This window comes from Tripterygium wilfordii, chromosome 8, assembly GCF_013401445.1.
Source record: "Tripterygium wilfordii isolate XIE 37 chromosome 8, ASM1340144v1, whole genome shotgun sequence".
NCBI lineage: Eukaryota > Viridiplantae > Streptophyta > Magnoliopsida > Celastrales > Celastraceae > Tripterygium > Tripterygium wilfordii.
This window is the reverse complement of record NC_052239.1, coordinates 12,598,708-12,614,176: the sequence shown is the minus strand read 5'-3', so window position 1 is coordinate 12,614,176 and position 15,469 is coordinate 12,598,708. Positions and strand designations below refer to the sequence as shown.

General features: G+C 37.5%; 2 protein-coding genes across 4 annotated transcripts; one reads left to right on the top strand and one right to left on the bottom strand.

Moving 5' to 3' along the window:
• Positions 1-5,079: 5,079 nt before the first annotated feature.
• On the bottom strand, positions 5,080-6,660 carry LOC120003669. Its single transcript, XM_038852683.1, has 6 exons — positions 6,344-6,660; positions 6,129-6,244; positions 5,966-6,024; positions 5,538-5,805; positions 5,230-5,351; positions 5,080-5,187 (listed from the first exon to the last, which is right to left on the bottom strand). Exons 1-6 carry the CDS (start codon positions 6,658-6,660, stop codon positions 5,080-5,082), a joined length of 990 nt encoding a protein of 329 aa, XP_038708611.1.
• Positions 6,661-10,159: 3,499 nt separating this feature from the next.
• Positions 10,160-13,725, top strand: LOC120004488 (serine/arginine-rich splicing factor RS31-like). 3 transcript variants are annotated; one of them, XM_038853844.1, is made up of 6 exons: positions 10,160-10,318; positions 10,587-10,718; positions 12,515-12,627; positions 12,723-12,952; positions 13,064-13,315; positions 13,416-13,725. In XM_038853844.1, exons 2-6 carry the CDS (start codon positions 10,613-10,615, stop codon positions 13,432-13,434), a joined length of 720 nt encoding a protein of 239 aa, XP_038709772.1. In that variant the 5' UTR covers positions 10,160-10,318; positions 10,587-10,612; the 3' UTR covers positions 13,435-13,725. The 3 variants fall into 3 exon arrangements, with proteins under 3 accessions (XP_038709772.1, XP_038709773.1, XP_038709774.1); XM_038853845.1 differs by lacking the exon at positions 10,160-10,318 and adding an exon at positions 11,940-12,386 and having other exon boundaries at positions 10,581-10,718; XM_038853846.1 differs by lacking the exon at positions 10,160-10,318 and adding an exon at positions 11,940-12,409 and having other exon boundaries at positions 10,581-10,718.
• Positions 13,726-15,469: the final 1,744 nt, after the last annotated feature.

The following is a 15,469-nucleotide window of genomic DNA, read 5'->3' as shown; positions in this document are numbered from 1 at the left end:
CCCAGCGGGTTAAAAGAAAGATGGGGACTATTTGCACTCCCCATTTTCCCATTCACACCCCCTTCTCCCAACTACCGAACATACCCTTAACAAACCCATTCACACCCCAAATCTCTCTCTCCTCTCACGCTCACCAACATCGGCCACCACTACCATGCTTATTCTGGCCACCGTTTCCTGCCACTAACATACCGAAAAGCTTCTCTCGACCCTCACGAGCATAACCCAACCAACCTCGTCTCAAACCGTCGTCCGTAGCCTTCGAAATCGTCCTTGGAAGCTCGCGGCCGTAGTGAAGAAAAAGCTCCAATTTCGGCCACCGTTTCCGGCCACTGACATACCGAAAAACTTCTCTCGACCCTCATGAGCATAACCCAACCAACCTCGCCTCAAACCGTCGCCTGTAGCCTCTGGAATCGTCCTTGGAAGCTCGCGGCCGTAGCGAAGAAAAAGCTCCAATCCAGTTGAATCCGGTGACGAAACGGTGAACCACCACCACCAACGAGTTCATCGGCCAAAGACGAACCCGACCCAACTCTTGGTCGATCGGAACTGACACCGAGATGCCCGACTGGAGTTCATCGGCCAAAAACTCGGGGATGGCTAAGGGGCGTGTTTGGTGGTTGGGGGAAATGGAGTGTGAATGGGAAAATGGAGAGTGCAAATAGTCCCCACTAAAAGAAAACCCGCATGTGTTGTAAAATGACTTAAAATTAAAGAATATTTTATTCTTGTTAATGAATGGTGAGGCCAAATATGTAATTTACCTTCAATGGACATAAAAATATCTTATTTTTGTTAATGAATTTGGATTTTGTGTTTGGTTTATGAATTGTTTATTTGATTTGCTTATTACTATAGAATTTGGTAAATTTTTGCAGAAAAATAAGGTTGAATTGTACAGGTATGCTCATCTAACTTGCTATATAGTATATTACTATTAAAGTATAAATATTTATTATTTTATTATTTATTAAAATCGCGGTTCAACCTCCATCGTAACGATTGAACCTCGAAACCCTGGACCGTTCAGCCTTGATGGTTCGATGCGGGTCGGGTTTAAAAATTATAAATCAGAGTCACAGAACCCAAGTGAAATTCAAAGATTAAATCCAATCTGGAGTGAAAAGCTTCTTTTCTACATAAAAAGATCTTGCAGTTGTTCACTCTTGACAAAAGAACTAAAGAAGCTTGTTTTCTCATGTGAAAGGAGAGATAAGCTTGAAGCTTTATGTGTCCAAAGCAGAGAAGGTTGTTTATAGAAGGTAGATTCACTAATAGGGTTGTGGTATCTGAATATGATTCTGTCTCTCATGCTTCTAATTCTAGAAAGAAACAATAGTTCAGCTATGGTTGTGCAGTTGACACAAGACGAAAATTTATGGAACCAAACCCAAACCCAAACCCAAGGGAGATGAAGCCTGATTTCATTTGAAGTGATCCACAACCTAACACAGCAAGATAGAGGATAGGAATGTGAGAGAGAGAGAGAGAGAGACAAAGTAATTGGGGAAGGAGAGGACTAAGACTGAGAGTGAATCATGAGAGAGAATGTGTCAATAAGGTTTGGGGGAAAATTGTGAACCGCTGGATTTACTTTATCAAATCTAACGGCTCACTTTTTATACAGGAGAATAGTCCGGTACATTAAGTATTGGATGTCCCCTTAATCCCCCATTTACCCTTACGCTCTCTCATTCTCCTATTCCTCTCTCTTCCCCTTACTGTCAGAACCAAGTCTGACCATCCGAGCATCGATTGGGGCCGTTGACTCACCGAACAGAAGCGCTGAAGCTCCATGACTCATCCCCAACCTTCGTTTGCTGTCAACAATCGCCTATTTCATCGGACTCTCGTCTTGAAGTCGTGGCTACCGAAACTTTTGGAGCCCGATATGGCCACCCTCCATTAACCACCACCACTGTTGAACTTGTTGTCGTAATAGTAAACGTTGCAGAAAATAAAAGACAGAAAGCAAGAACAATTTTATTGATGAATAATAAAACTGTTTACAAAGCAGAGCAAAAAAAAGAAACAAATCCTGGTATCTGTTTTACAAAGGTGAGGTATGGGTAGCCCCAAATCTCTTTAAGGCGATAGCTCCTGCCTATCGAGTGCTTAGCAGATTAATGAGCTTCACCTCTCAAGATATAACCCCTTAACTTGAACTCGGTAGCACTATGTGGAACAGGTCTCTGTCGAACTGTCTTGAACCAACATCACTCAAGTATGAAAAACGAAACTTTGAGAAAGAGAGAATTTTCGATGTAGCTTAGAAGTCATCCTACATAGGGTATTTATAGTATAGGAGATCCCAAAGTCCGAAAAGAATTAGAATTCTTTTACAAGCACAAGTTTGACACGAAATTGAATTTCATCTCTTAGTAAGAGAAAGAAATTAAGAATTTAATTAGAGAAGAACGTCCATCTCATTAGTGACCCGTGCCCGAGCCCGGCTCGTCCGCCTGACAGGAAAAGCAACGGCGGTGACGCGTGCGTGTGTGGTGGTTTGGCCCAAATGCCCAATGGCCCATGGTGTGGAGAGTCTCTACACCACAAAACCTTGGGTGCCCTTGGGCCCAAATGATAAGTCGAAGACTTCCACTTATAAAATAGGAATCCTAGTGATAAGTTTCCAATGTGGTACTTTTGTACACACACAAAACACACACACGTCTTTGGGAGCCATTCACACATGACATTTTCCAACATAGGCCACCCTCCGGTAACCACAACTACCGTTGAACTTGCATTGACGAGCTCTACATGTTTCAGCCCTTGGATAGCCGGAATAGTCGTCAAAAAATGAAAACTCATTTGTGACCCGATTGTAACACAATTTTGGAGTATTAATTAGGTAAACTTAGTGTACATAAATTTCATTATATACTAACCATAATAAATCTTCGATTTGAGGGACCTATTGCTAATTAAACCTTAATTTTATCAGAATTCTATTCTTGTAAATATAATTCTATACTTACAAATGACCATATAGATTTTTTTATTGAATATATGAAGGAATTTCTTAATAATTATTTATCAAAATTTAAGAATAGATATATATAAAAAGATCATCCTACGCATCGTGCATGTTTCCAATTACTTATAACTAAACTCAAAAGGATTGATAAGGTGGTATATTTTCAAGATAAAACCTTGCCAAAGACAAAAGGACAAGGGATTGTGACTTAAGCTCCCACGTGATTGAATTATTATGATCTTTCTCTCGTCGAAAGTTATTCTCAATGGTTAGTGCAGCTAGGTTTCTCTTTTATCTTCTTCTTCATCACCTTCAGGCTTCTGTCTTCTTCATCTCATCTTTGACACATTCACCTGCAAACAACAGACAATTTCAAGTTATTTCATGGTATTAGAGCAACAACTTATTTAAAGAACTTCAAATCAAAGCTTTGTACCCTATGGACCTTTATTGTGATAAGCTGCTATTCACATAGCTACAAATTCAGTTTTCCATGAGCATACTAAGCACATAGAGTTGGATTTACACTACACAAAGGACAAAGTTCAACAGGGTTTGGTCATATTAACTCACCTGACGACATCGGAATAGGTTGTTGATCTTCTAACGAAACCACTATATGTTAATCACATTCAAACTCTTCTTCGCAAGTTGAACATGACTTCATCTCATGCTCAGCTTGCGGGGGGAGATAGAATTATTCTAATCTTTCTTTCATCGAGAGTTATTCTCGATGATTCACACGGCTAGGTTTCTCTATTCTCTATCTTCTTCTTCTTCACCTTTATGCTTCTATCTTCTTCATCTCATCTCTGACACATTTACCTGCAAACAACAAACAATTTCAAGTAATTTCACCTTGTCCAGTTGATTTTCTTAGAGTCACCCCATGGGCCAAAACTTTTGTAATTGTCTAGTACGTGTGGGACGAGGAGACTCATTTTCTGGGGTTGACCATGTCGGGTGGGAGCCAATGTTAGTGGGTAATTCATCTATTATTTTGATCACATGAATTAGGTTAACAAGCAAGCTATCAATGCAAGAACTTAAATAATAGAGATATTAGATGGCAAATTAACATGGGTATATCCTCTAAATGAAACCCTAAATTTCCTTATAGTTTTACTACATCCTTGAGTAAATTTTTTTCATTTCAAAAAATTATATTTGTATTTTGATTGTTTATACAAATTCGATGACATATCTTTTTGTCGAAAACAAAAATCAAATTCAACTTAAAAAAGATGTAACAATTCTGGACTGTTGGATATAAATTCAAAATTTTCTATATCTTTTTCATGTTGAATTTGATTTTTGTTTCGAACAAAAATATATCGTTGGATTCGATAGATGAAATACTACAGTTGTAATTTTGTTGTTATTTTTAAAAATAGGGTATTGATAAGAGCACTTGTTAAGAATTAACTACATCATATTACAGTATGTCATTTGTGATGAACACTTAATCACCTATTTTTTAAACTTAAAATACATATATTTTTTCATATTTCAATGCATATTTTTTATCCTTATCTAGTGCTGAGAGCACTCGTTATCTTTTTTATTAAAAATAATGGGTTTGTTTGGGAGTGTGTTGTGTTTCAGCTACTGTGGTTATGTGTTATGAGTTCTGTTGAAAAAAGTGTTTGACACGTCAATTAAAAAATTATGTTGAGGTGAGGTGATATGCAATTTTGTGTTTAGCAACGCATCGACCAAATAATATTTACCTACATTAAATTTTAAGTAGATTAAACTAATAAAATAAATTAATTTTACGATGACAGTAGAGTGAGAATCAATTGCCTTCAGGGCTGAGGAAAATTATTATTATCATTGCCAAGCAGTGTTTTCAAAGGCAAAAATGCAAGGCGAGGCATTATTTTCTCTTCAAGGCGAGGTGTAAGCCTTGATGCATTGAGGCATAGGTTTTTTGGAAAAAATATTTTTTACATCAAAAAATATAAATATAATAGAAAAAGGAGATAGAAATAATAACAAGTCATTCTCATACTAGAAAATCTTAATCAAAGACTACATACTTTAAATAAAGACAATAAGCTCAACGTTCACTTCAAAATATAAGTCATTAAAACTTAAAAGTGGTAATTCTCATCCAAATCATCATCATTCTCTTCATCCATAAGTTCATCATCATCATCAATAGTAGGATTGGAGGCATTGCCACTTCCATCACCAAGAGGCTCAAGACCAAGTCCATCGTCTTAAAAAATAAACACATTAACCATGTTTGTGCATGGTGCAAGTTCGGATTGTCCAGCAGATGTTTGCACATCATCCCCATAATCTTCTCTAACAAGTACCACTCTTGGTGCTTTATTTTTGCCTCTATCATCTCCATTTCCACCTAAGTATTAACAGAAATTGAATTAAAAGGTATAGAAATTATATATTGTGTTTAATTGTTTATTTTAGATTTTTAACCTATCTGCATTTCTCTTTGCAGTAGAAGATTCATCACGAGCAAGCTAAGCAGCAATAGTGTCTCTTGACTCTCTCTTAATAAATGGTGGAGGATTTGAAGATTCCTCACCAGAAATAGCAGTAGCAACAACAGAGAGACTTCTAATAGCATCCACATTGAACAATTGTTCATCATCAATCCAACTAGTGTCTAGTGGAAGGATAGGATCTTCTTTTTCTGCTATCCACTCATCATCAGATTCAATTTCCTCCACAAGAACTGGATCAATATTTAGCTTTCTTCTGATACTTCTCTCACGCAACCTAGTGTTGTACATGACATACACTAGGGCATTTAACCTTTGGTGCTCAAGCCTATTTCTCTTTTCTGTATGGATCTAATGTATACATTTATAAATTACATAAATTTATAAATAATGTAATATAACAATTTATATGAATAAATTAAGAATGTAAAGATCAAGATAAGAATTTTACCTCCTCAAAAGTACTCCAATTTCACTCACAACTTGATGCATTGCAAATGAGGCTAAGCACACGAATAGCAAAGCGTTGCAATTTAGATGTTTTTCCACCAAAACGCTCCCACCAATCAGCTAAGGAAAAATAATAAAAGAGTGAGATATTTATGTGATGTTAAAACTTAAAAGGCTAAAGGCTTAAAAATTAAAACAATGATGAATTTTTTTTTTAAAAATACTTGGAAAGCGTAACTTCCTAGTATCAATGGCCACTTTGAGTCCAAAATTTCCCCTAGCATGGTCATATAAATCCAACTGGATATCCGCTTTCAAGCGATCTTCATATGACAACATCCTTTCCATACATTCAATTAACCCTTGTCTCACTTCCTCATTATTAGAAAATTTAACATCATATCATAATGATGGGTTAAGGTAATATCCAGTAGCATACCAAGGCTGATGCAGTTGGAGAGTCCAACATGTATCAATTCTCTTCCAGATTGGATCACATTTCTTTTTGTTTCCTCCACAACCTATTTGAATTTTCTCCTTTGTTGTATCCATCAATTCATAAATATAACCGATGGCAGGTCTCTCCTCTGAATCAACCTCTCTCAAAACACTAACTAGTGGGCCAACACTCTTAATACAAAAAGCAATGTTACCCCAGAAGGACCTATCATGCAATACAGTTGCACAAGCCCTCATACCACCTGGTTTCTTTGTCCAAGTACTAGAAGCCCACTTTTCTGAAGAGAACAAAGTCATTAGAGGTTGTTTTTTGCTTATACAAGCTCTGTAGAGTAAGAAATGAGGTGGCAAATAGAGTTACTGCTGGGCGAATGATTTCTTGATTTTTTTGTATGAGACCTTATCAATGCTAACACCCAAGAATGCCCATATATAAATTTGACAACATTCTTCACACTTACAATTGTCTTCTCAAACATCTTTATCTTTGAAATGTCTTCCAACATCAAATCAATACAATGAGCAACACAAGGGGTCTAGTATAACATCATCCTCTTCTCCATAAGCCTCTTTCCAGCATACACATAATTGCTAGCATTGTCAGTAAGAATTTGCACAACATTATCTTCACCAACTTCCTCAACAACCTAATCAAGTAACCTAAACATCAAATCTCCACTCTTAATAGAATCAAAAACATCCATTGATTTCAAAAACCAAGTCCCAACTGGGTTGTTTACCAGAAAATTAATTAAACATCTATTTTTCCCATTCGACCAACCATCAGACATTATAGAGCACCCATATTTTTTCCCATGCCTTCATATGTTACTCCTTAAACTTGTTAATATCCTCGACTTCTTCTTTTAGCAACCATGTCCTCATCTCATGCATAGAAGGCGGCTTAAACCCAGGGTCAAAGTTAGCAACACTCTTAAACATCGGAACCCAATAAGGATCATTGACAACATTAAAGGGCAATGCTTTGGAAAAACAAAACCTTGCAATTTTCTTGTAAACCTCCTTCCTTTCTTCTTTTTTCAATTGAGAATTGAGTGTAGCTTGCCTTGGCTCTGAAATTGTGAATGCATCCATAGGCCCCCTCAACCCTAGGATGTGGAGGTGGCATATGTTACCTGTCGAAGTGGGAGTATGGGACTTTCAAAGAATTAGAGGTGGTCTTCAATCTTCTCGATGTCGAACTCAGAGATTCAACGGTGGTTTTCGAGTTTTAGGTCTATGTTTAACCTAATTTCATGAAACTTTGTCTCGACTTTCATGTACATACTCAATTTTATTTATTTTTTTACAATTGTTGAAACGGTGCTATTTTGGCCAACCTCCTACGAAATGTACGTATTCAGCGCTTTAGGAAGCTACTTTTTGTTACATTTTTGTCATAAAAGCGTACATTTACTTGGAAAAGCCTTATACATACGCATCAGTATGTTCTTGTCCCCTGAAGGCCCAAAACACACCTCAAAACGTGCCTCCAAAATGTTTTTAAAAACATTGTTGTCAAGTATCTCATGAAATATACGGGAATCATGTGCAGAACTTTCCTACCCCACGCATACAAATGTGAACAACATATCGAAGTCACAAACAACCATCACATTCTGAGTGGTAATCCATTTCCTTCTAATATATGGCACTCGTGCATCTTGTGGAATAACTGCAGGTACCTCTAATTGTCATATATTTTCTTAGGAATATCTTTGAATTCGGGATCATGTGGCCTGATAATATTTTTCGAAATGCGATATAGGCTTTCTAATACATTATGAAAATGCCTAGTTCTATTACCAACACCTTATGCAACAATATAAACAAAGATTGCGACTATCTCTTTCGCCTCAAGCTCACGTGTACTAACCAGTTCATATTTTGTAGTTAACTCGTTGCATAAATCGACAAACACACCTTTTTGCATCCTCATAATTGCCATGGTTTTTGCAGGATTCCCCTTTATCAAATCGATAATGTATTTGTGCCCTGCAAGTGAGGAGGACCAACATGACCGATGTTCTTGAAACAAAGGATCAAACTCGGTGAAGTATAATAATGACCCTACAAATATGACAATTGTCTCCAACTCTTCATCATCGCTATCATTCCTATTATCATCCATATCTGAATATATTTACCCATTAGGAACATACAAATTAAACATAGAAAATCCAAACATTAGTTGGTTGAGTGTTAGGTCTATCACCAGCCTTCACTCGTTCAACACAAATTTCTAAGAAAATGGCGGTCAAAGCTTGATCCTAATTTGCCTTCTCTATTTGGGGGGCTTCATCACATACCTCATTCATTGGTTGACTCATTTCTGCCTAATCTAAAATATTGCATAAACCAAAGACAGAGATAAATAGTATATAATCACTAGCATTGCAGCCAAATGGTGTATAGTATAATGGATTAACCTATACTCTCTAATTGAAGGAGCACACCTAAACCAGCATGTCCACATTACCCTGATTCCATCAGCAACAAAATGAAAGAAATTCATCAAACGTATTAACTACACATCCAGTATTATTCAGCAACATACAAGTTCAATAAATTAAACACAAGCAAATACAATATGATTATCAAAGAATGGATACACGAGAAAATGAAATTGCAAGTTATCAACAAGATTACCCATGTAAAGAATAGTAACAAGAAGCCAAATCGAACAGACATCAACCGAAAAATTTAAGAACGTAGATTCAATATCTAATAGAGTAAAAAATCAGACACTTACCCAACCACTCCTCTGCTGTTGTTTCGAAAGAGATCCAGCTACTTCGGTTGCTGAAATGAACCTAACAATCCGAAGCTAATGTCACGTTTCCAGCACTATCTTTGTCGATAAAAACGAACTTACGTTAAGAGAATGGATATAAAGACTTGATGAACAAAAAAACCAATAAACAAGATAAAACTCTTTGGAAAGTACCTGAATCATGCCATTGACAAGAGGATCGATGTGCTTGATAGAGAGAACAACGGAGGAGCGGCGAAACTCGTTACAAGTGATAAAAGAGTAGTTCTTAGGGTTGAGGGTAGAGTTGTAATAATAACAAATTTAAGAGGACAAAGCTGGAATTTCATTAACGTAAATAACGAAAATACTCGTGTTTTGAGCGTTCCGCATGCGTTGAGTTTTCCACTTTTTCAATGGCCACAGCTAGATATGCTTCTAGCAAAAATTCAATAAGGTGTGGTGAGGTAACTGCATACCACACACCCAGACATCAATTTCACAAACGCAACCATAGAAAACACACTGAGGTGCCTTTTTTTGTGTCTAAACTCACTGTCAAACAAACACAATATGGATGCCCAATAAGGTGTGGTGAGGTAATTGCATACCACACACCCAGACATCAATTTCACAAACGCAACCATAGAAAACACAATGAGGTGCCTTTTTTTCTGTCTAAACTCACTGTCAAACAAACACAATATGGATGCCCAAGCTTTTTATCGAGGAGGCCGGACACCCCGGGTTTAGTAGCCTCAGATTCCTAATAGGCCAATTCATCACAAAAATAGTGAATTACAAACATGTATTTTTGAGATGGATAGAAACCAAAATTGGGGTGATATGTAATCGTTTCATGACCTTTCAAGGCTCTAGATTTAAATAGGAGTTACCCCAATCCCCACAATCCCACATATGATCAGGCAATCTGAGTGCGATCATACCAGCACGTATGATCGCACAATCCATGACCGATCTAACGGCTGCTATAGCGCCATGGTGATCTTCAAAGGGTGATACATCGAACGGTTATTCATCCCCCCTCATTCTATGGGGATATGTTCTGGCAAATTTCAGGGGCTTTGTTGGCTATATAAATGAACACACCATCCCGTAAAAAATTGACCTACTTTCTTCGCTAGGATTTTTTTTTGGCTAGGGTTTTCTCTGCGACCGAGTCGAACTGTCGAAGCTTTCCAGGTACTACTCCTTCTCATCGACGTCTGTGTTTGGTTCGAATAAACGATTCCAATCGGTTTTTGCTAGTTGATTTTATCACTTATCATTACAAACATAAATAGTCGTTTAATCTCCATGTAGGTTTCTATTGATTCTCTCCTTTTCTCTCCGTAGTAGCAGTTCTCTTTCTTTCAGCTTGAATCAGATTATTTTGCGGAATTGTATCCCTTTTTTACTTTGAACTCAACACAATCTCATGATTTTGTGTGTTGGTTTATGCTCCTTTAAGGGTATTTTGTGAGAGTTGCTGCAAGGATGAAGCCACTTTTTGTTGGGAACTTTGAGTATGAAACTCGCCAGTCTGAATTGGAGCGCCTGTTCTCGAAGTATGGAAGGGTTGACCGCGTGGACATGAAATCTGGTAATTGTAAGCTTGATTTTAAAAGTTTGGATAATAGCTTGACTTGATTGGTTATGGGTTCATGCTAGTGTAATGAACTCCATCTCGAGTTAATTTATATGGCGGCATTGCATTGGAGAGTTTTTTATGGCTTGCGAAGCCAAGTCTAGGGAGGATGGTTTTGATGCTGGCAACATGCTGGGCCACTGACTCATTATTGATGAGAAATTATGGTTATTGCTCGTACTGAGAGATTATTGTTATTATGCACTTGCTCATTTTTTTGTTACGTTTTGGTGGAGGTTTGTATTGTGCTTTTAGTGGTGTAAAGTTACCTAAATAATGTGCAGTAGATGGAATGATGGCTTATCATTCTTCTAGAAATACTGATTCCTACTTACCATTTCTCGTAAGTTAAAACCTGGAAAGTTTGTTTTAGTGGTATCATCTCTTCTTATTATTGAACGATTCAGACTTGTCAAGGTTGAATTTGATTCTCAACATCGTCCTCTCTCATTGTTGGAAACTTTTAAATGTCTGCTCCTTGCTATAAGGAGTTGCTGTTATGTTTGTAATTTTGTATCGGCTGTTACATTTTTCCAGTTCCTTTTTTTGTTTCCTTTTTCTCATCTTTCATCAATTGGAGTCTATGTCTTTTCCATATCTATCAGACATCAGTAGCTTTCTACTGGAGTGTCTAAGTCAGTGAGCTTTGTTTTACATACATGTTGAGAAAGTTTCTTTTTTTTTAACTATATGGCTTTCTCAACTTTCATCAATTGGTGTCTGTGTCTTTTACATAACTATCAGTTGCTTTCTACTGGAGTGTCTAAGTCAGTGAGCTTTGCTTTACATACATGTTGAGAAAGTTTCTTTATTTAAAAAAAATAAATTAAATGGCACCTCTGCATACTCTGATTTTTTTATTGGCTCAGCCGTTTTCTCCAAATCACCTTTTTATTTTGGTTCATGACTCGAACTATATGACTTAAAGCCAAGCATTATGCGTTCAATGGGTTTGGTAGGAGTGTTTTTGAGTTTCAGTTGTTGCTATTGTTTGGACACTGAAATGGTTCTGACAATATTCTTTTATGGGAATGGAAATTTATTGTATATGAAATTTTTTATATCATATAGTGTGACTATAAAATTACTTTATCCTGGAAGAAATTGAAAAGAGGATCCAAAAATGGACAGTTTTACTGGAGAAAATCTCCGTATTGAGTTTTTGTTTTGACGCAGGAACTTCTACTAAGGGAAATTGAGCTTCTATCTCGGACATAATTCTCTCTGCAAAAAACTTCCATTGGATTGGAAACTTCCCTGCCTACTCTTCTCGCACTCACAGATGGCATCTTCCTGCATTTTCTTCACGCCATCATCTGTCACTTAGCCACCCCTCTGCCTAATGTTGCCATTCACAAAATGGTTGTGTGGGATGAATCAATATATCATGCCATTGCCATGCGTACCACCACTGATGATAGGGGATATTGAAATCTGTGATCTGTCATGTCATGCCTTCCATTACTGAACTCGTGCTCTCTGAATGGTGATGCATGCTTACCAATGACATCTCAGACCTGAAACCTTGGATTTTAATCTTTAGTATGCCACCATCTTGATTTAGCTCATCATGCAAGGCCTCTGCATCTATGTGCATCAGCCCATCACATCTCCTGTTTTCAGGTTTTGTATACTTTAAATTATGGGTAGGGAAAATTACTTATCTGGCGATGTGTGGCTAGCTGGCTGGACTTGACTGTAGTGCAATGCATTTTTTGCTTGTTTCTCTGATATTTGTTATTTTACTGCAGGCTTTGCGTTTGTCTACTTCGAGGATGAGCGTGATGCTGCAGGTGCCATTCGCAGACTTGACAACATTCCATTTGGTTATGACAAGCGTAGGCTGTCAGTCGAGTGGGCCAGGGTGTGCTTTCATCTTTGCAACTGTTTACTACTTTACTTAATGCTATCAGTATCTTTATTATGAATAGTTTTGAGTAGAGGTTATATGTTTATTAGGGAGAACGGGGCCGACATCGTGATGGGTCAAGGCCAATGTCGAATCAGAGGCCTACGAAAACCTTGTTTGTGATCAACTTTGATCCAATTCGCACGAGGGTTGATGATATAGAAAGACACTTTGAATCACACGGAAGGCTTGCAAGTGTACGGATTAGGCGAAATTTCGCATTTGTTCAGTTTGAAACACAGGAGGATGCCACCAAAGCCCTTGAATGTACTCATATGACGTAAGTATCAACACTACTTTTACCCCTTCTGTTCCGTGGTTTCATTATTTGTTTTGGGGGCAGGGAATTGCTCTTTTTGCTCAATGAACTGTAAGTGCTTTTCTTCTACAGCAAAATATTGGATAGGGTTGTCTCGGTTGAGTATGCTCTGAGGGATGATGGTGAGAGGGGAGATAGATATGATAGCCCCAGGAGAGGTGGCTATGGTAGGCGTGGGGATAGTCCTTATGGGAGATCCACAAGTCCTGTAAATCGTAAGCGAAGAAGTCCTGATTATGGTCGAGCTCGCAGTCCTGTTTATGATCGGTACAATGGCCCAGCATATGACAGGCACAGAAGTCCAGAGTATGGCAGATTCCGCAGGTAGATAGTTCTACTTGAAGAGTGGTTTTGAAGTCCTTTCTTGTGAGCTTACTTTGCTAGCATGAATCATCAACTCATGTTTAAATCTCTCTTCCTACAGCCGATCCCCAATTAGGTGATCTAGGACATGACGAGTCTTTTCGTGAAGGGAGAAGGAAAAGGCATTTAAATTCATACTTGCCCTCATCCGGTATTATGCTATAGATTTATCCTAGAATGTAGAAAATAGTTGGATTAATAGTCTTAGGTATCTTCTGTGTGTAATCTACAGATGCTTGTGGTCTGAATGCTGTGATCAACTTTAGTCTCTTCATTTGGTTTGTGTTTTAATGAAAACTAAACTATGCATACTGGGTCCTTCTGTTAGATTGTGCTGGTATATTAACTCTACATGAGGTTCTGGCGTGCCATATTTGGATTCTGTCCTATATCAAGTTTTTTCTTGTACTCTGAAGCCTTTCAGATGGTTAAAATGTTTGAGGGGGTATCCTTCAGCTATAACGATATTGAAGTGGTAGGAAAAATGCTTATCAATCCAGTTGCTGTCGATAGAATGGTAGGTATTGGGAAGAAACCGGCGGTCAATCTGGTTTTTTGAGAGGGACTATCCAATAGAGTTATCTTACACATGTGCAAAGTGAATTATAGTTTAATTTGAAAGCAGCTGGAGCTGACTGAAAGATGGTGTTTGCAATGACATTTTTTTAAATAGTTCTACTTCTAATGAATTTTTGTATGCACTATTTTAATGTTTCAAATTCTATATACAAGGTCCTGAGTTTAGCTTCTAACTCCGGTTGAAAGGTAAATTTGAGTTTCTGAGATTGTGATTTGCATGCCTAGACTGATAGACAGTCTCCTCTCCTCAACACAGTTGCATACCTTCAATCAACTAGTGTGAAAAAAAAGGTTCTCAAATTGCATCACTCTTGGAATTGTGTTTTTTAAGTGAGCATTCAAGAGGTGATATATTTAGAATCTGCAGGCACGAAGTTTTTTTTTTTTTTTTTTTTTTTTTTCTACTTGCTATGTACTCTAAAACATCAGTAGCAGGAGCGGTGAATTCCTCCTCAGACTTTCCGGCGGGATCAAACCCTTCTCAGGATCCGCCAGAAGTTGAAATCCCCCGCATAATTTACTACACACAAAAGCCTCCACATCAAGCTTCTCCACCATTCCGGGTAACAAATCCTCAAACTGATCATTACCCTTACCTCTCCTCGTTTGTTCTGGTTTTCCATTATTGTTTCGATGACTCAGAGACTGAGAAGTCGGGAACTAGTATTAAGCATATGTAGATAGTTCTTGTGGCCTGCATATGAAAGGAACATTTGAATGAGTGATGGAAGAGAAAGTATAGGCTGATGTTGCAACTTGCAACACCAGATCCAAGATTTCCTGCAAGTTACCAGTGGAGGGGGGAATAGTGGATAGAGGTGGCCAGTGGACATTTATGTGCTTGTAATTAAATGTGAGATTATTTTTTGAGACTGTTGTCACTTTCAACTTTTGTTTTTAAATACCATAGAGAATAAGGTTTGTGGTTAGAATTGAACCTTGGATACAGATATATCTAACTCAGTCGATTGTCAATTAAGCCAACTCTCTTTGATTTGTCACTTTCATCTTGAGTCATTTTATAGGTTGAAATCGAACATTGAGCATACATATGTCTAATCCAATCAATTGCCAATAAAGTTAAGTCTCGTTGGTTTGTCACTTTGGATTGAGGGCTTTGGGGGAGGGGAAGGGTAGAGAAATGAAATGAAGTTTATTTTCAATTTTCTTATTTGAATAGTTTATAAAAAAAATTAAGGGAGGATTTGAGGAGATTTAGGAGAAAGATTTCATTAAATTTTTGTCAAAATTCTTCCTCTCCAAAATTGAGTCATTTTTGATTAATTACTCATTCCTTCCCTAAAAAATCTATTTTACCCTTGTACATAACAAAAATGACATGTAGCCCATTGCAACTCAAGTCTAGGTGGCATGTCCAGTCAGCAATCTTATGTGGATAAATTTTAAATTTTGAAAATTAAACACAAATATTCTCTCTCCTCTCTTTCATCCTTATGTTTCTCTTTCTCTTCTCTCTCTCCTCCTTCTCTCCTCTTTTTGGCGACCATTCGGCCACCTATCTAGGCAACGGACCTA

What these genes read in the sequence shown, in the direction of transcription:
- LOC120003669 (XM_038852683.1), bottom strand. Translation starts at nt 6,660, where the DNA reads ATGACTTTGTTCTCTTCAGAAAAGTGGGCTTCTAGTACTTGGACAAAG. An exon ending in CTCCAACTGCATCAGCCTTG is followed by an intron (nt 6,245 to 6,343) that starts GTATGCTACTGG and finishes ATGTATGGAAAG; the next exon opens with GATGTTGTCATATGAAGATC. An exon ending in TTGCACCATGCACAAACATG is followed by an intron (nt 5,188 to 5,229) that starts GTTAATGTGTTT and finishes CTTGGTCTTGAG; the next exon opens with CCTCTTGGTGATGGAAGTGG.
- LOC120004488 (XM_038853844.1), top strand. Translation starts at nt 10,613, where the DNA reads ATGAAGCCACTTTTTGTTGGGAACTTTGAGTATGAAACTCGCCAGTCT. An exon ending in CCGCGTGGACATGAAATCTG is followed by an intron (nt 10,719 to 12,514) that starts GTAATTGTAAGC and finishes ATTTTACTGCAG; the next exon opens with GCTTTGCGTTTGTCTACTTC. An exon ending in CTTGAATGTACTCATATGAC is followed by an intron (nt 12,953 to 13,063) that starts GTAAGTATCAAC and finishes TTTCTTCTACAG; the next exon opens with CAAAATATTGGATAGGGTTG.